Here is a 23,751-nt window from a genome sequence, read left to right on the forward strand (position 1 = left end):
TGAGTCTTTGGGGCCATACTTCCTGAGTTTGAATCCTGGCCCTGCCACTTACTAGCCGTATGCCTTTGGCCAAGTTTCTTAATCTCTACGCCTTGGTTTCATGATCTGTGAGTCAGTCAGTTAGCCCATTCGATGCCCATTCCAACCTCCTCCTAGCATGATTTCTTGCCTTATAGAGGGTGGAGGTTTCTATTTCCAGAATCTCTTGCAGCTAGTGTTCTGGATGTGAGTTAGATCTGCTAATAAAATGCATCCCCATCAACCTTTGAATTCAGACCTAGATTACATGGGAAGAGAGATGGCACATGGGACATTCATTTTTAGCTGGTGTGGATAATGGCAGAAGCAGCATGGTTTTGACACTGTAATGATAGCTTCCTGATTCAACAGGCAGCTTCCTGATTGGGAAACACCCAGGTTGTAGCAGAAACAGTATTGATTTGGAGCAGCAGCTTCCTAATTCTTTAGGTTCCTAATAGTGAGAGAGCCAGCAGCCCCTTTGGCTGTCCAGTTCTGCTTAGTGATTTGAGGAATAATTCTTAAAGGCTCAGCCTATCGTCTGTTTCTGCAGCTCTCCCAACAATGATGTGAACTGTGTAATACTTCTTAATACCTCTCTTTCTGCTTTAAGTAACAAAGTGATTTATGTTGGCTGCAACTAAAGACCAAAACAGTCAACTTACCTCACAGAGTCGTTGTGAGAGTTAATGTCATTTAAAATGCTTAGAACATTATCTGGCTTTTTTTTTTTTTTTTAATATTCTTAGGGCTTTTCCTGGCCTTTGTCAATGGTGTACCTACAACCATGAATAACATAGATATTAGTTTGTTGGTTCATTCATCCATCCATTCATTGAAACAAATGTTGGCTGAATGTCTATTCTAATCAAGACATTTCCAGCTGCCTTAGGGTGGTGGTTACCAGCCTAACTGAACATTAGAACCATCTTGGAATCTTTTCTTAAAAACTTAATTTCAATACCACCTCTAAGACTTATTGAAGACAGGGAGTGTGTGTGTGTAGATATTTTTTAATTGAGATACAATTTTCCTACAATAAAGTACACAAATCTTATGTGTTACAGCTTGGTGGATTTTTACATATGTATATACCGAATTAACCACTACCCAGATCAAGATATAGAAAAACAGAAATGTGCATGAAAGATTTATTGTGTGCATGGGTTTTTTGGGATGCTTTTAGGAGCTGAAGTTTCAAATGCATTTGAGGTTTTGCAGCTCAGAGGTCAAAAATATTTGGTCACCTGGAATAACCAGTACAATTAGGTCATTTTTCTTCTTCATAGTCCCCTACAAATTTTTATTCTTTTCTAGATTTATGCAAGAAAACTGTATTATTTATATTTGAAATGAAACAAATTTAAGGAGGACCTTAGGTAACAGAAAATTCCAGAATATCAATAAGGCAGTAAAGGTTACCAGTAATAACTTGTGAGTCATAACCTCTGACTCTGTTTATCTTCTTATGATTGGCATAGTTTATTGGCTGAAAGAAAGTTTAACTACTTTCTTAAAACTAAGCTATATAGCTTCTTTCATGAGATCTCTTCAAAGAGAGTGAATATCAAGAGAGCATAGAAATAATTAATTTCCCTTTTTTCTAAAGAGTGTTTGGGTCAGATATCTTGGTCTGTAGGCCAATGGCTGCACAACTAGTATTGCAGTGCTGAGGGCACTGGAACAGCAGGCATGAGCTGAGTTAGCAAGACAAAATTAGTAATTATTTGAAAAGCAAATGGAAATAGTTGATTACAGAGAAAATGACATCTGATAAACATTAAGAGCATCTATAATTTTTATAAAACCAACTAGAACAACTTTGAAGTTGAATGATTTTGCATAATTGGCTTATTACAGACTGAAACTTTCAGAAACAAAATGTAGGATAGACATGAACTACACTTTTAAGATGATCACGTGTGATGTGGGATCAAAGTCTGGCATTGGTATACTGTTTCAAGGATGGCTGGACCAGCCTTGAATTAAACAGACTCACCTCACCAAAGGAATAGAAAACATGAAAATTCTGTGTAGCTCATTCCTCTGCCTTCAGACAAAATCTCCATAATATGAGGTGATATGAAGATTGTCCATTTTAAGCACTTTCAGAGAATGAACTTTGGATATAAGGGTAATCTGGCTATGACATTTATCATTTTGCTGATCTGGCCAGTTAAGAGACTGATGTCTTAATTTCCTCACCATTTCCTGAGTGGCCCTAGGTTGGAAGTTCTTTTCTCTTAGAACTTCGACGGTATTATTCCACTGCCTTCTTACTTACATTGCCACCATTGAGACATCAATAGTCAACTTAATCATCACTCATTTATAGGTAATCTGTCTTTTCTTCCTGGATGGTTTTAGGATTTTTATTTTTACCTTTGATGATCTGTAGTTTTATCTTGTGCCTAGTCATAGAATTCTTTTTATTTATTTTGCTTGCAAAACATTGTGATTGCTAAATTTGAGAATTCATGCTTTCATTAGTTCTAGGAAATTCTCACCCATTAACTCATCACGCATGGCCTTTCCTCCATTCTCTCTATTATTTTTTTGTGCAATTCCAATTAGATGCATGTTAGACCACCTCACTGTGACTTATATATCTCAATTTTTTTTTTGCTTTGTTTTCTCCATCTCTGTCTCTATGTTCTAAATTCTGAGTAATATCTTCAATATTTCCATTTTCTAACTCTCTTTCCAGCAGTGTCTAATCTGTTTTACCCATCTACTGAGGTATAAAAATCTATTATTATAATTTTTCATTTTTCTACATAATTTTTCCTTCTTTTTCTAATTTACCTGTGCATTTTTATAGTCTCTTGTTCCTTACACTTTCTATTTCCTATTTTATTTCTTTAACATATTAAGCACATTTGTTTTATATTCTGTGTCCATGAATTCCAATATCTAAAATTTCTGTGAGTCTCAGTCTGGTGCTGTTCTTTTTGTTTTCTCCCTCTCAGTAAAGGTGCCTTGTTTCAACATGTATTTTGTGAGTATTGTTTTTATTGTGAGCTCATGTTCAATGGAACTTGATGTATAGAGTTTCTTTTGAGATTTGAGTTGAGAGCATATTCCTCTAAAGAGGATTTGCATTTGCTTTCTGTAGACATAGGAAGACACATCAATCTGGAACCATATTAAAATAAATACCTGGCTTGGAGGTTTTTAGACCACAAAAATAGTCTCAATTCAGGCCACAAACATATGTGAGGTCTGGCTCATGGTTAAATCTCAGGACATTTCTTTTTTTTCTCTCCACCCAGAGCCAAAGCCAAGACAAATAAATTTTCTTAGTGCACCCCTTTGCAAGGCATTTTTTTTTTCTAGTTCATCTTTTCTCTGAGGGTCTAACTTCAGGGCTCTCGGCTTTACCCAGTGATGTCCTTTCAAGCACCCCATCCTGCCATGACACTAGACTTTGTGTCCTGAAGCCTACGTGGCCATTAAAGCTGATGTGCTGGGTCTAGACACCCACTCAGGATTCACTTACCTCTTGGAATGCCTCCTCTCATTTTGCTTTTGGTCTCTAAGGACTTTCTTTGCTTTATTTCAGCTCAGTCATGAATTTTCAAAGATTTTTAAGAATATTTTACCCAGTATTTTTAGATGTTTGGTAACAGGGAGGATTTTCATATCTCATCCAGCATATTCTTTTGTGAAAAATATATGGGTATCTCTGCAATCCTAGAGGTGTCCTTGTAAAGGTGGAAATTCAATTCTGTATTTGCACCCACTTCTAGCCCTTAATCATCCATGTTAGAAACATTTTCAGCACAAATACATCTTAAACCTCATGTCTCATATTTTCTTTCCTTCAGTCAGCCCCCGCTTTACTTCTCTGCTGTCTATAGGCCTTTTCTGCATAGGTTGTATTATATTATGCTATTGTTAAATTTGTTTGTGGCTTTTCTCCAGTTTCTCTGAGTTTTCTGTGCTCTCTGAAGTTATTTGCTCCAGAAGAGAAGGCTCAAAGCTTTGTTCTTCTTCAGAGTCAACTATAAATGGGGGAGGGGAGAGAGGGAAGGAGATTGAGAACTATCTCCTGTAACTGTTCTTATTATATTTCCCAGTCTCATCTTGCCTTTTAAAATTTAACTCAGCACCACAGTTCTGACTCAGACAGCAGTCATTCTGTGAACCCTAGATTTTTCTGCCTAATTTCTCAATCTTTTTTATTTACTTCAGCCTATTTCTCCTTCTTCAATGTATTTACTAACCTAAACTTTTCCCTGAAGCTCTTCGCTTGATTTATAGTCTCCATCAACCTCCAAAAACCACCACCACCATCAGGCTCCCTTGAGGTTGAGTCATTCCAGTGCCACCCACGCTCTGGTGCTGGTCCCCCTTGGAGGGATGTGTTGGGGAGAGCTGGAGGGCTCCACCAGCCTGGGCTTCTGTGTTTGACACTCCCCCACACTGAGGCACCTGCTGTTTCCACCCACGCTGGGAGCATGTTTGCTTTGCAGAGCGTGCACTTGGGACCTCTCTGTAGTCATAGTCCTACTGCTGTGAGATGAGTGATGTTCACTGTGATTTATCCCATCAACTCTGATGCCAGGATGGGGGAGTAGCTATTGGTAAAGGTGATGTTCCTTCCAGTCAGGAGTGAATGCTTGCTTGTTGCTCTGGACTTTCCTTATGATATGCATCCATCACTGTATAGTAGACATATAGGAGCATTTACAATTCACTTTTAAAAATCTCAGATGTTAAATAACAAATACCTTAATACTTATATGTAACAACCCTGCTGCTGGTACTACCCTTGTCAGTATGATAATAATTATAAAGTAGCTTTTATTTATTGAGTGCTATGTGCTAGGCTTTATGCAAATAAATCATTTAATTCTTACAACAGTCCTACGAAGTAAGAGCTGTTATTAGCCCCATTCTACAGATGGGGACATGGAGATTCAGAGATGTGAGGTGACTTGCCCAATGTCACATAGCCAGTAAGTGGCCACTCTAGAACTCAAATTCAAGCCTTCTAAATCCAAAGTCCACACTCGCAAGCATTTCATCTGTCAGGACAGAAACATGTCGATTTCTGATCTATGAGTATGAGCTTTTCACAAAGGCCAGAACTTAAATCCGTGTTAGTTCTGTCCTTCAAAGTAACAAATTTGAAAGTATATATACATTGAAACCATGCTGCCTGCCATTGCACAGAACTGATTCTGGAATTCCCTTGTGAGAACTGCTTTTACAACCAGCCCGTGAAACATCATAGAAAAACAATTTCCTTTTGGAGATAAACCTTGCTTTTCACCCCATGCCAAGTTACACTGCTTGATCACCTACAGTATTTATTAGAATTCACTCCTAATGCCTCTTGACAGTTTCCAAAAAGGTAATTCTGCCCTCTGAGGATGGAGATTTGGCACCAATGAGGACATTCAGAAGAAGCTTCCAGAGGGAGTGAAGACACTTCCTAAGAGACTCCAACATGTTCTCAGCAATGGCAGCATTTTACAAATAAGTGCTTGGCCCCCCTGGTGATTACTTTGAAGGGGGAGCACTCAGCTATGTATTTACATTCTGGTATATTGGTTTACAAATTCAATCTCTTATTTCATAGCTATGCTTAAAACTTATTTGATGTGATGTGAAATCTGTTTATACAAATATGCATCTAACGAAAATTCTACTTTGCGTAGAAAAATATCCAACTTTCCTTGTCTATCACAGTCTCAGAAAGTCTTACTGCTGCTGTCAGCACTGGAACTGGTTCTGTTTTGCTAGGAGTTCGGTTCTGTTCCTCTTTAAATCTTAAAATTAGGAAATATTGACTTGTGGATTTGGACAGATTGTGAGTAGGCTCCGTTCCTCTTCAAGGAAAAAGGATCAGGTTTCTGCTTCCCCAGCAAAGGGAAATGATCTCCCTGCTAAATATGTCTCCGGTGACACTTCAAGCATCATTTATAAAGTGCTTATTTTCTTCTTACAGTGAAGGTTAAGGTTAAAGGGTCAAGCATCATCTTAATCAGCTGCTCACATTTTAACTTCACTCTGCTGAAGTAAACAGTCTGTATCCAAAAATAGCAGTGTTGCCATAGCAACCTAGATCAGAATCATATGCTTTTCCATTCTGCTCACAAGTGTTCTTTACTATCTAGGCCAGGATATGAAACAAATCTGCCGAAACCTCCCATGTAAAATGAGGTTTAAAAAACCATTTTGGGGAAAAACATTTAAAATGATTGCTTTAAGTGTTACAACGAAGCTCCTAATTCCAAATGGCTCCTGAAGGAGCTTATCTCTGGGGTTCCCTTGTCTGATAGCCTCACCTGGTTTTCCCCTTAGGGCTCCAGGTACAGAAGAGTCCAAGAGTGGTTCCCCAGACCGTGAACGGGGTCAGAGGGTAGTAGTTCTTATTCCAGCTCTAGCTAGAAAGTTCTGGTCCGGAAAGTGAGCGAGTTGGAGCGAGCTATAGAGGGGTGAGGTTCTGATGCTTTACTCGATTACTACTTAGCAAAATGCAAAACGAAGCTGTTTTAAATCAAGCCTCAATCTCATAATAAAGAAGCGAGTTAAGCATTTTTAGGATCTAAGCCCGTGATTCCTAAACTTCTATTATCTGAATCACGTAGGGAGGCCTCCCACTCCCCTGCCTGGCTCATCATCGCTCACCTGTCGAGCTATCACTGGTCCTCATTATAGCAGATGACAGCCATGTGAAGATCGTTTTTAAGAAAATTAATGAGCAGATTAGCCTTCTATGTGCTATTTGCCAACCCCTCCATCCAGTGATTCTGGAGACTTGGTCCTCGTCTCTATTTTCTTGTCTGGAAAATGAGACTCTGAAAGCCGGATGTTTTCCCGGCCCCTAGATCCGGCATGATGCGTGACTTTTTTATTAAATAGAAACACAGTATCACTTTCTGGTAGTGACAAGCTGACACTGATTTGCCTTGAAAACAAAAACAACACTTGAGGCTTCTCGTGAAGTCTCTTTTTTCACCCTCACTTTCTTTTTATCCCCTTCAGACTGGAATAATCTACTCATGAGATGAATTGAAGAAAAGTTGTTTTCTTTGTAATTTATTTTGTATGCCATTAAAAAGAAGATAGAAAAGAGACAAAAACCCAATAGAAAAATGGTAAAGAATATGAATGGACAGTGCACAGTATGGGACACCCAAATGGTCGTTAAGTATATGAAAAGCAGCTCAGCCCTCATGAGTGACCAGGGAAATGTGAGCCCAAATAAGGAGACACCATTTGAAACGTCTGACGATACAGGGGTTTGGCAAAGCTGTGGAGAAACAGGAAAGCCCAAACGCTGCTGGTGGGACGGTAAATGCTACAACCACTCTGGAGAGCGATTTGGCGGGAGCTGGTGGAATTGACAATGCACATTCCCTTCGACTCAGCGATTCCACTTCCGGATGTATTTCCAGAGAGAGTCTCGCACAAGTGCACAAGGGTGTATGTACCAGGGGGCTCACTGAGGCCTCGTTTGTGATAGTGAAAAATTAGATACATCCTACATGTCTATCAGCAAGGGAATGGATGCAAAATAATGCAGCACGTTCCTATATTAGAATACTATACAGCTGATTCATGTATGTCAGCAATGGCTAGAAGTAAAAATCATAGTTGAATGAAAAAAAGCAAAACTTGGTATATTGACAATAAAATTAAAATGACCACCACATAAAAAGCAACACTGTATATTCGTTATGGATCCATATATATATATATAAGGTATAAAAATGGGCTGGAAGGAATAAATTTCTATGTAGAAGTGATCAACTTTGAAATGTTTAATTCTTTTTTAATAAGAAAAAAGACTTGAAGAAAATATAACAATATATAAATTGTCAATTTGGAGTGATGTGAGCTTGGGTATTATAGTTCCGTGTAATTTTCAGAACGTTTTAATTTCTTAAGAAAAAAATAAAATGCCAAGGTAAGAGTAAGATAGTTGACAAATCAGACAGTAGAGACTGGCCTTATTACTTGCCCTGGGCACCTGATTCACTGATTCATGGCTGTGCACCGATCACATGTATTTTTGTTTTTTTCCAGCGTTCATTTTATTTCTCAGCAGTTGCCTTTTAGAAGACCCTGTCCTCTGCCCGCCGCATCTGTTCATCATTAGGATGAAGGGTGACAGCATATGCCACCTTCCCTCTGGGTGATTCATCCAGTTTTAGCTTTCAGATGTAAACAAGTATAGACTGAGACTGTAGTTTCAACCTGACCAGACCATTCATCCTTTGAAGAGTTAATTTGGATTAAATATCTTGATATCCACACCCTGCCCCCTACCTTTGTGAGCACGCGGTTTATGTCCTTTAAAGGAACAGTTGCAAATTCTAAAATGTATAAACCATGGATGGTGGGGTTATTATCAGGCAAAAGGAAGCTTAAGCTTATTGACTTTTTTGTCATTAATTTTATGTGATTAATAAGATAGGAAGGTAATTAGTATTTGTGTGGTGAACATGAGAACATGATGTAATCCGTGCAGAAATAGAAGTATAATGATGTACACCTGAAATTTATACAATGTTATAAACCAGTGTTACTGCAATAAACAAAATATTTTAAAAAAATAAAAAATAAATTATTATTTTTAAAAAAGGAACAAATGGAAATCTTAGAACTGAAGAGTGTAATAAGTGAAAAATTCATTGGATAGGCTCCAGAGCAGATTGGAGGTGGAAGAAGAAACGGTCTGTAAACGAGTAAAGAAACTGGTATATTCATAAAGTTGAATAAAACTCAGCATCAAAAAAAAAAAAATAAGATAGGAAGTAAGGTGCCTTAGAACTCCAAAGCTGGTGTTATTGCACAGCAGGGAAAAGCCAGATGAACCCAGGAAGAGCAACTGAAGCTAGCTGCTGATGGGGTACAGTGAATCAAGGTTCTTGGACAGCAAGGGGGTAGGAGAAATGCTAGTTGTGAAAAAGAGGTGAAAAGAAAGGAAGATTGTCTTGGAGTACTGTAGAACAAATCCATAGAAGGTTTAGCAAAAAACAAAACAAATAAAAGTCTGTAGACACCTTATTATTTAAACCACAGTCTGGGATTATTTCTGGTATCAAAAATCAGGCCCCCCCTGGGACATAGGGATGTGTGGCGGGAACTTCTCACTGTTAACACAGATATATCTGCCCCACTCCTCCAGCATCAGCCTATATGTGTAATATATCATGATACATGTGTACGGGTAATGAATTGTGTAATCCAAGGTCCCTTTGCAAGTGAAAGCAGGTGCTATTAATAATTAATTGAGACAACAGGCATAAACTGGGGTTGTCCTGGGCAAACCTCCCAGTCAACCTAGTGAGTACTGGTCACCCTAGTAATAGCGCACAGTTACATGTTCATTTGAAAATGAAACTCCACAAATAAAACAAAACATCAAAATTTTAAAAATGTATCCACCATGTGCCAGCACTGGTTTAGGCCCTGGAGATACAACAAGTAACAAGAGAGACAAAAATCCTTGAGTAGGAGAAAATAGACAATCAACCAACAAATCATATATACCATTAGATGCTATTAGGTTTATATTGAAATATAAGGCAGACGAGAGAGAGGGAGAACCAGGGCCCATGGGAGCAAGGGGAATGCAATTTTAAATAGTGTGCTCAGGGAAGGTTTGGTAAACTGGATTATTGTCCACCAGTACTCTCTGTCTCTCCCTATGGGGGAATTTTTCATCCTCATCTTTTTGAAATCAGCTTGGCCGTATGACTGAACATTGGCGAGTGATATGTGAACAGAAGTGACGGAGCTTCCCTGGTGACTGCCTGCTTCACCAGGCTCTTTTCTCTCTGCTGCAATCACTCAGCAATGTTGAGATGGTGGCTGCCCCATTGGCCTGGGTTCAAGGGTAAGGGCAAGGATGATACAGATCTACTTGTAGAATGACACAGAGCTGTAAGTAATGAGAAATAATCCTTTGTTGTTTTATGCCCCTGGGATTTGGGGCTTGCTTATTATGGAGCATAACCTAGCCCATCCTGACTGCCACAGAAGGCATCACTGAGAAAGTAGCATCTGAGCAGAGACCTGAAGGAGGTGAAGAAACCAATCCTGCAGATATGTGGAGAAAGCATGTTGCATGCAGAGGAACAGCAAGTGCAAAGGTTCTGAAGAAGGAGCTTGCTTGATGCATTCAAGGATCAGAAAAGAAGCAAAATTTCTCAAGGCAGTGATGCAGAGGTGTTAGCACCAGTCAGATGTTCGTGTGGCCTGTAGGGCCGGAGGTAGGTCTTAATCTCATTCATCCAGTGGCCCTGTTCACTCTTGTTTACCTCCACAGACTATGGAGTTGGGTGGCAGGAGTGAGAGGAATAGAAGAGGGTATGAAGGAAAAGACAATGAGATCTGGAGCAGGAAAATGCAGCCTAGCAGAGCAGGGCCTTAGATCCATGGGCCATAGCCCCTAATATACTAACGAGGATATTATCATCCCAGCAGAGAACCTCTGAGGCCTCTGAAGTCTGACTGCTGTCATAAAGGAGATGAGTCAGTGCATCTATGGTGTGACCGTCGATGACCAGGACATGGCCCCCTCCCTGTTCACCCGTTCTCCTGCCCATGACTTTCTTAGAGCCATATGGAACCCAGGGAGCCTCCAACACAAACCAAGGCAGTGGGGCCGCACTTAGGAGAGTGCCTTGCAGTGCCCTGAGAAAGGGGCAGCTTCCCCTCCGGGCAACACAGAAGGAAAACGTACAAGCCACATATTCCTTCTTTCCTTAAATCCTGATAATTCTCCATATTTTTTTTTATTAAGTCTTAGATTTCTTTCAGCTCTGTACAGCCTTGAAATCACATATCCTCCCAATTAGCAGTTGCTAGTGAAAGAAACTCTGAACAAATGAGGCAGAGTGGGTGGCTATTGATGCTGATGCATGAAGAAGACAGAATTCTAAATATCAAATTTAGATTACCATCTAAATATCAAATTATTAAATATCAAATTCTAAATATCAAAACCATTTAAAGGAAACTTGTTAAGGTTGGAGGCTAAAAGTTTTGCAGAGATAAAACCCTGGTGTGCATTTATCAACTAGAGATGTAGCCATGGAAGATTCTTTGGAAGAAAGCACCATTAAACATCTGGGTTTCTAAAGGCTAATGGCATCTCACAGAACACAACCACTAATCTCGAATGCTAATTGATTGTCTTGGATTACTGAACTCAAATTAGATAGTCCTAAAGATATAAAATTAGCATCTATATCTAAAGATATAAAAATATTTTTAGATTTATAAGAATCTCAGACACCTATATGTTATCTCTTCTCTCTTTGGTCAAAGAAAATTTAACAAATGGATGCTCTGGTAGATAGGTGACCTCATTGAAACAATGAATGCAAAAGCATTCCCCTATCAAGCCTTGTCCTCCTCCTGTTCTTCTTGTCAATTCCTAAAGAAATTCTATTCATGATAGAGAACATATTGAAATAAAAAGGGAAAAATCCCTTTAGACCCAATTTAGGTAATGCCAGAATCATTGGGACTGGGGCCCTTGCTGAGGAAAAAAAAATGCCATCTCAAGGTCTGAGAAGGGAAGAATGCATAGCACACGTGGGTGCCAGCAAGAAGGGCATTGTGCAGGGATCGATAGCAAAGGTGCCTCGGGGAGTTCAAGGCACATCAATATATTACCGTGCAGTAGGATTCAGCTTTCACGTCCCACTCCTTTCAGAATCCATCCTTTGAGCCAGCGTTCCTCTGGAGGGAGTAGGGGGCACTATTGGCATTTGGGGGAAGGGTGATTCTTTGTTGCATGAGACTATCCTGTACATTGTAGGATATTTACATCCTTGACCCCACTCACTAAATGCAAGTAACGCTTTTCAATCACCAACACAAAAACGTCCCCCATCTCTCCCTAGAGTAGACATTATTGTCCCCAGTTGAGAGCCCTACAAACCTGGGCTATATCAACAGGTAGAATAAGCGGGGGGTTTGAACATAGCTGTGAGGATGCACCACTGAGCAGGAACTGACTGAGTTGTCAAAGATCCATCATTCTGTCCACATGTAGGTGCATCAGGAAAAGAAGCAATTAGCTTTATATACTGGCCAAGGAACAGTGATATCTGAAAGGCCACAATAGCCATATGATTAGAGAGATGGCTTTGTAGCTGGTAGTAAAGCAAATCTTAAAAGGAAATCAAAGACTGAAACGAACTGGAGGCAGTGTTCAAAAGATCTGACGCAGTAAATGACTCAACCCATGTTGTCATGCTCTTCCGGAAAGAGGAAGGAGGGTTTCTTTGAAGATGAGTTGCAGTTGGCTTGACATTTGCATGAAAAATAGAGGAGATGGGCTACTTTTTTAGGTTCATTCATGGACACTGAATTTCAAAAATTAAATGAAATATAAAGATGAAACAGATGAAAACTTAAAATCCTTCATATCAAAGTTATTGACCAGTTAGTTAATAAGTACATGCTCAGCTACTTGGAGTGTTCTGTATAAATGGCTGCCTCAGCTAGGCAATTTCAGGAATTCTCCAACTTTCCCAGCGTTACTGCTGAGCATCTCCCTTCTCTCTTCCACTCTTCCCATTGACCCTTCTCAGCCCGTCTCCCTGCCTTACCATTCGAGGACCAGATCATCTGTGGGGAAGAAAGTGGGAAGGGACAGCTCATCCTGCCATCGCAAGACCCCTTCCCTTCTCCCCTCTCCCCCTGGCTCTCTAAGAGCAGTACTGTTTGTCAGGCGAATACTCTTTGTCAAGCCCTGAGCTAAGGGTTTGTGTGTTTTAATATTAAAGTGGCCGCCAAAGGAAGTTTTAACAAGTATCCCTCCAGAGGTTTATTTTAATTTTTTCTTGAAACAATATCAAACTCAGAGAAAACTTGCAAGTACAATGCAGATAACTTTTTTTTTTTCATGAATTATTTGAGACTAAGTTGCCAACTTGATGCTCTGGTTTTCCTAACAATAAGGACATTCTCCTACATAACCCCGTGAAACCATCAAAATCAGGAAAAATTACAAGTGATTTAATCCTCAGACATCTATTCCTCAGACCCATTCAAGGGTCCCAGGAATGTTCTTTATGGCAAAAAGGATCTCGTTGAAAATCACGTGTGCGTTTGGTTGTCGTGTGTCTTTAGCCTCCTCCAGTCTGGAACAGTTGCTCAGTGTTTTTTTTGGCTTTCATGACCTTGGCCCTTCTGAAGAGTACAGGCCAGTCATTTTGTAGAACGTTCCTCAATTAGGTTTTGCCTAACGCTTCCTTATGATTGGGTTCCAGTGATGCGCTTTTGGCAAGACTATCAGAGAAGTGATGCTGGGTCTTCCCGTTGCATCTGGTCAAGTGGCACATGATTTCCATTTGTCCCATTACTGATGGTGCTCGCTCAGATCACTTGATTAAGGTGGCATTTGCCAGTCTTATCCACTATAAAGTTATTCTTTTCCCCTTTGTAGTTAGTATTTTAGAGGAAAGTACTCTGAGACTTCATCGTAAATATTCTGTTCCTCATTAAAATTTAATTATTTTATGGATTCGTGGTTTTCTGTTTTAATAAATGGGTTATCATCTGTTACTCTCATTATTTATTTTGATGCCTACGTTGTTCCACATTTGACCGGGGGATCCTTTTCTAGCTGGCCTCTGTTCCTCCTAAGTGCTTTGTTGTTGGGCTAATTGTGTGTTGAATCAATGAATGCTTGTCCCTGTGGGGACCTGCGTGTGTCACACAGAACACGTGTCCACATTCTTTTTGAATGCTCTGATGTTTTGGATTATCCACTTCTCTGTTCCTTGTATTGCCATTGAAGTTCTAGAAGAGAGATCTCTTAGTAAACCTCTTGTTTGGTAGATGAGAAGGCTGAAGCTCAGAAAGGTGGTATGACTTGTTCAAGGTGACATATCTAGCTGGTAACAAAACTAGTGTCAAAACCCCAAATCTCAGCTCCTTTTCTAAAACTCCACTTATTGCATCACACAACTTTCTTCATCTTTAGCAAGTACAAATATTTTTGTTATAACTACTAATTGAGTTTGTGGTGCGAGTGTGAAATTAAAGCTGGTAATTTATTAAGGCTTATATCAGAGAGAAAAAAGGAAAATATAGTATTTTCATTTAAAGTATAAATTTTTTTTTTTTTTTGGTGAGGAAGATTGGCCCTGAGCTAGCATCTATGCCAATCTTCCTCTATTTTGTATGTGGGACACTGCCACAGCATGGCTTGGCAGGTGGTGTGTAGGTCTGCACCCGGGATGCGAACCCACAAACTGCAGGCTGTCAAAGAGGAGCGTGCAAACTTAACCACTACGGCACTGGGCCAGCCCTAAAGTATAAATTTTAAAGAATAAAACTGGTGGCTGTATAAGGAATTCTGCAACTTAAAAATTAATTATTTGTGTAATCTTTTCTAGAACACATTGATAAGAAAATTCTTTGATTCAGTGGACTTAAGAGATTCCTATGTTAAGAATTAGGGTGCCCAGAGAGGTATAGAAAGTTAGATGGAGAACGGGGGTTTGGCTCCAGTTCTGGTCTCTTATTGTCTATTATTAAATCACTAAGTTTATTTGTTACTCCTCCTTTAAAAAACACGAAGGTGGTGATTTTAATTTGGCAATAAAGAGTCTATAGGATTATTGTGGGGAGTAGAGGAAGAAAATACCTGAACTGTGTGAATACCTAGAACTGTCTACATTAGGGGTCTTCACCATGTTTCTGCCATGAATCCCTTTGGCATCTGGTGAAGTCCATTGACCTTTGCTCAGAATAAAGCTTTTAAATGCATAAAGCAGAATATATAGGATTATCAAAGAAAAAATATTGAAATATAGTTAGTTATTAAAATATTGAAAGAAAAAATTATGATATTGTAATGAATATGTGCTTTTTTATTAATGCTTAAATAATAAGATCTAGTGTCAGGACTAATAACTATGATGATTTCAAAGTAGTGTATCTTGGTCTACTTGGGCTGCCATGACAAAATACCATAAACTGGGGGCTTAAACAACAGAAATTTATTTTCTCACAGTTTTGCAGGCTGGAAGTCTGAGATCAGGGTGCCAGCATGGTTGGGTTCTGGTGAGGACTCTTCTTGGCTTACAGACAGCTGGCTTCTCTCTGTGTCCTCATATGGCCTTTCTTTGGTGTGTGTGCATGGAGAGAGAGATCTCTCCCTCTTCTTACAAGGCCACCAAACCTATCACCTTAGGGCTCCACCCTTATGACCTTACTTAACCTTAATAACCTCCTAAAAGCCCCATCTCCAAATACACTCACATTAGGGACTAGGGCTTCAACATATGAATTTTGGAGGGACACAGTTCAGTCCATAGCATAGTGATAGGCATAAATGATATTTCAAAACATCTTCAACAAACTATAATGTGATATGAAAATTGCTGTGATCTATTGGTGACAAAATCACAGGTACTGCTGCTAATAGATTTGTTGCCTACATTCACCATGGAAGAAGATGCTTAATTTCAGATGGAGGTAGTGAAAATAAAGATAAGATTTTCTTTTTTTCCATCCAAGTTCACAGCCACCCTGAACAAGTTTCTATACAAGGACCCCAGGTTAAGAACCCCTGAAACATGCAAGTAAGATGTTCTTGTTTTGAGCAAACAAGTAGCATAACCCCAGGATGGTGGGAACAGATTCTGAAATCAGCTGATTCTGCCCACTGCCAGTTACCCAGGAGCAGTAAGTGTGTTGAATTGAAAAGAGACATGATCTGCTCTTGGCTGGCTTTCTGATATTTTTGAATGTGTGTTCGAGTATTGGAATGTGTTTTGTCTTGCAGACAGCAGTAACCTAAATGCTGCACAAAATGACTCCTGGACCTCTGAGAACTTCTGGCTTGACCTTCCTGTAAAGGGCCAACCAGAGACCAAGGAAGAGGATGATGGCCTTCGGAAATCCCTGGATAGATTCTATGAAATGTTTGGCCGTCCACAGCCAGCCTCCGGAGACCCACTCTCCACATCTGTCTGCCAGTGTCTGTCTCAGAAAATCAATGAACTGAAGGGCCAGGAGAACCAGAAGTATGCCCTCCGCAGTTTTCAAATGGCCCGGATCATCCTCAACCAGGACGGCTGCTCAGTCTTACGGAGGCATTCCAGGGACGCCCACTTCTACGCATCGGGAGAAGGAAGTGTGTCTCTGGAGGATGAAAAGCCGATTCCAGGGCTTTCAAAAGAGGTTCTTCATTTCCTCTTGCAGCAGAACGTGCTGAAAGACCTGTGACTGGTGCCTGGTGGTGAGAGCAGGCACCATGGAGGATGGCCCTGTGGCCGACGCTGTTGGTGCACCACCCACATCCCCTCGGGTCTCCCTTGCCAGCTCTGTGTGCCCAGCCGCCAGTGACCTGGTGCTGGAAGCAGTTCAGCCCATATGGAGAACCAGCAGGGTCTGGGGTTCCCATGGCCACCACACCTCCCACCCCATCCTACCACTCCCTTTGACCTAAGACCAGTGACTGACTGGTTTGGGAGTCCAAAGGCCCAGCTTTCTTGCCTCAGGGAAGGGCATGCTCTGAGGCGTAATTTATTCTCCGGAGCTCCCCTCTGGATCAGGCCACGGGTAGGACTTAACACGAAATCATACTCTTGCTCAGTTCCTTCTCTTTCCCTGTCCTCCTTCTGCCCTTCACTTACTGGTGTCTCCTGGGAGCCTTTCCTTGATAAATCTCTTTTACCTGAATCCTTGACTCAGAGTCTGCTTCTGGGAGAACATGACCTAGGAGAACACGCTTCTGTCAGATGAGTTTTTTGAAGGTTACAAAGCCCAAAGCTGAATCATGTATAAGAATTATACCAAGTTGTAAAACTGCAACCATGTGATTGAGAACATACGTCCCAAAATAATAAAAAGATTTAAATACGGTTCCAGAAAATGCATCACATCTTAATCATACCCTTGCCTCTCCAAAGCCAGAATTCCCTGTTTTATAATACTAACTGGGTGTGGAAGGAACATTTGGACCACCTAAAATAACAGCTAAGATTCACAAATTAAAAAAAGTCTCTTCACCTTCATCAGATTGCAAATGTGAAAAATGAGAAGAAAACAAATGTGTGCCGCCCCGCAAAGTATGTGTAAGCTCGGTTGTGACGTACTAGGCTGACACGATGCGGCCTTGTCAATTTGTGGTAGAAGAGAAAAAGGACTCCTGACCAAGTGGACTCCTTCTTCTCATCATTTTTGCCTTCTGCCTGCCTGCTGCCAGCACCCTATGTCACCCTCTGAATGGTTGGCCCCTTGCCCCTGTCCTGTTCTTGCTTCTGACGCCCTGAGCTCCATCTGCAAACGTTTGCCACGAACAGGTGCTCCTTGCCATCCTGCCCCCGACCTTTAGGTCTGAGCTCTGCCTCGCCAGGGAGAGGCTTTAAATAGCCGGTGCAGGCTTGCACTGGCAGATGCTCTGCTCCACGGCCGTGTCCTGAACCCCCCTTTGAGACTCGGTTGGTGGAATGACCTCACCTGGCACCAAGCTCTCTGACACTGTCATTGGAAGCCTCGTACTAATCCCGACCTCGACAGTTCTTCAAACCAATTCCATTGACGGAAAGGGTTATATCACTTGTTTGGGGGAACAACAAGAGAAGCTGGCAATGCTGTGCAGTTAGATTTTGAGAAACTTTAGGTGAAATTTAATTGGCATAAGACACCGTAGCTTTCCAGAAAGTGGATTATGCAAATAGATCAGCCTAAAAGTGTACATTAAAAGTGAGTGTGCCCTCCCACACAGGTCTCTTGGGGACTTTTGTATGGAGAGAGAAGCCTTTTAAAGGTCAGGAGTTATAAACTAAGGCTTCCAGTTCTGGGAAGATCAGAGGTAAGAAAGTGTCCCACGCTGAAGTGCAGAGGCACCGCTGGAAGGAGAGCTACATGTAGGAAATAGGAAATGAATGGGTCTTTGAGAGATACTTGAGAAAACAAGGCTCCAGGTTTTCCTCTGACAAGCAATTGTCCACTTCTTCCTTCATAATCTTCTATTCAACTGGCCCCCAAATAATTGTGAAGCCAGTGGAACTTATAATTGAAAATCTACAGGTTGAATTTTAAGGTCACTAGTTTGATTGTTTTTTAATGTGAAGCAAATTAATGGGTGCCCTGAAGATTGCTGTCATTTTTAGTATCGTGTAGTCACTGAAATATTGGAGATTAGTTTCCCTGTCTACCAACGGAAAGCAACTGGATTATTTTATAGTTTTTAAAGGACAAAAGATATAAGCTATTTGAATCTCCATGTGGGGAAGTAGCGGCTTCTGTTTGGCAGTGAGATTTTAGTATCAAGAATTTTGTAACCTTTATTAATATCAGTGCTGAGGGTCCTCAGCAAGAGGTAGACTCTGAAAGCAGAGAATTGTGAAGTCTAAAAGCCAGAATCACCGTATGGTAAAAAAAGAGTGTGGTGTGTGTTTGGTTGTATCTGAGTAAGTGCTTGTGACAGGTAAGTACAAGATATTTGATTCTCTGCAATCTCGCTCCTTAATTTGATCTTCATGAGGTTAGCATGGTATTTTCCATGTATCTCTGTTTACCTTTAATAAAGACTAAGAGATAAGGATATTGAGGCTCTGGCGTTTGGCATCATTGTCTAATTCTGCCCTACGGATCACTCCACCGACGTCTTATCCTGTGAACGCTCTGACGGGCCAGTGATATCATCTGCGGTCCTTCTCAGGGGTCTTTGTGAGGATGGATTTGCTGGCAGGAACATCAGAACTCCCAAGAGAACTGCTCCCAGTGTTTTAAGTTTGTGTAACTTACTTCATCAGTCTATTTCTTTGCATGACCTGTGTAAGGGCGCATGTAATAGATCTTATTACCACTTATTAGCACAAAGCAAGACAGCAATACTTTTAAAACTTTTTAAAGCTTACTTTTAAAATTTTTTATTGGATTATAATAATCAGATAATATTGGAATATAATAATCAGATAATAACAGAAGAGTGTTTATAAGTGAACATCTCAATGATTTTCACAAACTGAACCCACCTGTGCCCCCAGCATCCGGCTCAAGCAACAGGTAGTACCAGCCAGCCCAGGTGGCCGTCTTCTGAGTGGAGATTTTCATCTGGAGAACTGATCAGAGTGGTTTGCTCAGACCAGTGTTTCTCAAACTGCTGGTAGCACACAAAATAATTTTAGGCACCACATGCGCAATGTTTATTTTCATTGTCATCTATTCAATTTAATGTGTTAGAAAAGTATATAACTACTACATCTAATCCATGCTTGTACAGATATTACATAGGATAAGCCTAATATAAGTATTTAAAATTTAAAAGTGAATTGAGTTAGTGAAAAAGTTAAATTAATAATAGTGCAGGTAACATGTAGATATGTCAAAAATTATAAAAGTAGTATGCCAGAAAATGACTGAAATTTGCAATACAATAGGATAGATAATCCATTCTACCCAGTAGTCTCCCACCATCTGCTGGAACACTGCAAGAAACTTCCATCAAGTCAACCCACATCTACCTTTGCCTCTCTTTACTCTGCAGCCATAGTGCAAATCCTTTTAAAAAGCAAAACGTACATGAATAGCCAGCAAATTAAAGAGAAAGGACTAGGCTTGTCAAACATGAAAACAGTTTTAACTCTATAGTAATTAAAGCAGCAACAAAACAGAAGTAGACAAATCAAAGAAAAAGAATTAAGTCCATAAATAGATATAAATGCACATAGAAATTGAGCATTTGATGAAGGTAGCATTTCAAATCCATAAGGAAAAGGTAGAGTTTTTAGCAAATGGTCTTAGAGTAATTGACTCCCCACACTGGGGTAGGAGAGTAAAAAAGGCTAGATTCTTCACCTCACTCATGATATCAAAATGATTTCTAGGTGGATTAAAGATTTTGTAGTAAAAAAAATCAAATCATAGGGGCCGGCCCGGTGGCGCAGGCGGTTGGGTGCGCGCGCTCCGCTGCGGCGGCCCGGGGTTCGCTGGTTCGGATCCCGGGCGCGCACCGACGCACTGCTTGGTAAGCCATGCTGTGGCGGCGTCCCATATAACAGTGGAGGAAGATAGGCACAGATGTTAGCCCAGGGCCGTCTTCCTCAGCAAAAAGAGGAGGACTGGCGGATGTTAGCTCAGGGCTGATCTCCTCACAAAAAAAAAAAAAAAAAAAAATCAAATCATAAAAATACTGGAAAAGGAAATGAGTGATATAGATACATACATAGATAGAGATATCTAGATATCTTGGACTAGGGAAGATCTAAGAATGACACAAAACTTGAAAATCATAAAGGAAAAATTTTATAAAATTGACTTCCTAGAAATATTAAACTTCTGCAGGGGAAAAATCTTTAAGGCCACAAACAAGATCAAAACTAGGAAAAATACTGGGAACACATAACAGAGAGACTTTTTCTTCAACAAACAGAATTTTATAAATCATTAGAAAAACAATCAAATAGAAAAATTGTCAAAGAACATGAACAGATAGGTAAGAAAAAAGATATATATAAATGGCTAATAAGCATGAAATTATGCACAACCACAATCATAAAGAACTGCAATTTATGAGATTAAATAAATTTTAATTTACTTAAGGTACTCTTTGTTGTTTTGGATTTGTTTGTTTTTATTTCCTGATTTTTGTATTTTGGAGTATGGTAAAAGGTTGGAAGGAATCTGGCGCTGGCAAGGGTTCAGGAGACGAGCACTCTGCCTGACTATCAGCAGGGGAGTAAATCGGCATAGCCTTTCTCAGGGAAAATTGGCAACCTCTATCAAAATTATGAAAGTCTTATCTTCTTTGACCGAACAACTCATCCATTCTCCAACTGGGACTGAGCATCACCCTACAGCTGGGGCCACAGCAGTGAACCAGACCTGGAGGGTCTCCTGCTCTCATGGTGCTCACCCTCTAGGGAGGGTGACAGACAGACAAGGTCATTTCAAATAGTGAGAAGTACTCTGGGGTAATGAAGGATGCTATGGTAGCACCTGTGGGTGTGTCTCTAGACCAGGTGGTCTGAGAAAGACTGATGAAAAGGAATTTGAGCTGAGAGCTGCAGGATTCACAAGTACCAGGCGCAGAAAGGTTGGGAAATGACATGAGGATTTTTAGCAAGAGAATAAGAAGATATTCCTAGAAACTTAGTATGTGTTAACAGTAACATTTCAAAACACTGGTAAATGTTGAATTACCTGACTATTCAATAAATGGTGAGATCCCCACCTCACACTATACACAAACATAAATTCCAGATGGATTAAAGAACTAAATGTAAAAAATATGACTATAAATGTGCAGATAACAATATTGGTAAGTGTTTTTATAATCTTTGCATGAGGAAGGCCTTCCCAAAACAGGTAGCAATGCAGACAATAAAAGATCGAGAGGTTTGACTACATACAAATAAAAAACTTAGAGTGAAAGATATCATAAATATGTGATAATGGTATTGTGGTTTTGTAAGAAAATGACTTTATTTTTTAGAGATATATACTGAAGGGTCTCCTGCTCTCATGGTACAATTTAGGGTAAAATGTCTTAATGTCTGTAATTTACTTTAAAATACTTCAACAGAAACGAGATGAAGTGGATATGACAAAATGTTAGGTTACCAAAAATCTAGTTGATGAGTATATGGAAGATCACTATTCTTTCTACTTTTCTATGTATGAGATTTTTATAGTAATAAATTTTTTTAAAAGAAAGGAAAAACAAGAGACAAACAGGGAAAAATTTGCTCAGATATTAACAAACAAGAGTTTAATGTCATAATATATGAAGAGCTTCTGTAAATAAATGCTAAAATGGCAAATGAATAGGAAAATGAACTAAGAGTATGAATAGGTATTTCACAAAAGAAATGCAAATTGTCAATAAATAGGAATAGCTGCTCGATGTAAGTCATATAGAAATGCAGTTTTTAAAAGGTGTCGCCATTTTTAAATTTGTATGATTGGCAAAAAATTGAAAAGATGAATCCTGTCTAGTGGTGACAAAAATATAGGGACATGGACACTCTAAAATGAAAGCAGGTATGGCCTTTGTAATTAAATAAGTAGCTAAAAAATTTAAAATATAGACCTGAATTTGTCACGTACCCGCTTCCATGCTTCCCTTCGCCCTTGGTCTAGCAGCTGGCCTCTGCCCAGCTCATTGGTTCACCCTGACTCTCTTTGCTGCAGCCACAGTGGCTCCTCAGTTGCTCAACACGCCACCTCCTTAACCAACATGTTTTAAGGTAGGATTGTGGCGTCCTTGATAAGTGTCAACCTTCATTTCAAACACCATTGTTAACTAACTGGCTCCATTTTACAGAGGGGGAAACCAAGGCACAGAGTGCTAATAAGTAATGGAGGTGGCGCCAGAGCCCATACTTAACCCCAAGCTGTCCTTCTCCATTCTGTGCTCCAGGATGCTGTCCTTCCTCCCACCCCAGGGCCATCCCACAGGGTGCCTTCCTCAGAGAGAGCTTTCAAGACCACTCCTTCATACCTTCCCTCCACCTCCCACCACCGCTGGGAGGGTCTCCCTTTTATATACTCCAAGATTACCATGAGCTTCACCTTCATAACTTAATTACACCAAACAAATGTAATAATGCAGTGCACGGTTTAAGTCTCCCCCTACTTCCCCATCCCCCACCCCTGCCAAAGGAACGTGAGCTCTGTCTTGTTCACCCATGCCTATCACATCCACGCTGGCAAACCCCAATGCTCAAACATTTATATTTATGAAACAAAATGTAGGAAAATATCTGTATTGTTTGAAGACGTATACTGAAGGATTCAGGGGTAAAACGTCTTAATGGCTGTAATTTACTTTAAAGTACTTCAGTGGAAGCAAGATGAAGCAGATATGATAAATTTCATTTATACGTTGGTTTGTGTACATCCAAATACATGACAAACCAGCTTGCTTTTTGCTGCATTTTGACGCAAGATACTTTTTTTTTTCCTTTTCCTCTCTCTATTCCTGTTCTCTCAGGTCATCTGGCAGTGTTCAACTCTCTCAGACTCTACTTTCTTCTCCAGGGGAAAATCCCTTTCCCTATGCGTCAGAGAACTCAATCTTCAGGAGCAAGTTTACATTCACAGAAAGAACACGTGCAAGTGATCCCAGTGAGAGCCCCTTTGGGGTAAATGATTCTGTTGCCAAATAGGCTTATGGACCAGGAGTCAGGCCTGTTTACCTGTTTGCAACCCACTGGCCTTATTCTCTCTCTGCTTTTTTCTTAGACACCTGAGAGCTGTGCATTGGAGGTAGTGGTTTTACCAGCAACTGAACCAAGAACTCTCCAAATCCACCCAAGTGAATCCTTTCTAACCACTGCCTCACCAGGTGGTGCATTCACAGAAGACACGAGATTTAGGATCCCTCCCCTCTCTGTTATTTTTTCCTCTGCCTCCTTCAACATTTGCATTTAGTGTCAGATGCCTTAAGCACATTTTATTATTTCATGAGAATGTAATTCGTGTGTATTCGAACTGTGAAAGTGTTCCGATTGTCTTTGCAAGATCCCCCTGGGATCCTGATTAATGCTTGCCACCTTCCTGACTCTAGAGGTGGATGGCCCATCTGGGCGGAATGTGTGGAATTCTCGGACACTCTGGTTAGAATTCTTGGCAGCAAGGATGCAATGCCTCACCCTTCCCTGATTTTCGCGTTCTCTCCCCACTGTCTTGTATCCTCAGCTCTCTCCCATTTCCTCTCCCTTTTCCATCATATGTTTACAGGCCTCCTTTACTTAAAAAAAATTGCACACACACACACACATATATACCCAT

The 23,751-nt window shown here is 40.3% G+C and overlaps 1 protein-coding gene across 2 annotated transcripts in view; it reads left to right on the forward strand.

The window, feature by feature from the left end:
- The window catches only part of SHLD1 (shieldin complex subunit 1), an 80,431-nt gene extending 63,322 nt beyond the window's left edge, over window positions 1–17,109 (forward strand). Inside the window, exon 3 of one of the 2 annotated variants that reach the window (XM_058563174.1) lies at window positions 8,059–8,568. In XM_058563174.1, the coding sequence (XP_058419157.1) occupies window positions 8,059–8,171 (113 nt within the window). In that variant the 3' untranslated portion in view covers window positions 8,172–8,568. Of the gene's footprint in view, window positions 1–8,058; window positions 8,569–15,790 lie in introns of those variants that run through there. The other variant, XM_058563173.1, reaches the window with a different exon arrangement.
- Window positions 17,110–23,751: the final 6,642 nt, after the last annotated feature.

The sequence above is a fragment of the Diceros bicornis genome, chromosome 19 (assembly GCF_020826845.1).
Source record: "Diceros bicornis minor isolate mBicDic1 chromosome 19, mDicBic1.mat.cur, whole genome shotgun sequence".
In the NCBI taxonomy this organism is placed as follows: Eukaryota; Metazoa; Chordata; class Mammalia; order Perissodactyla; family Rhinocerotidae; genus Diceros; species Diceros bicornis.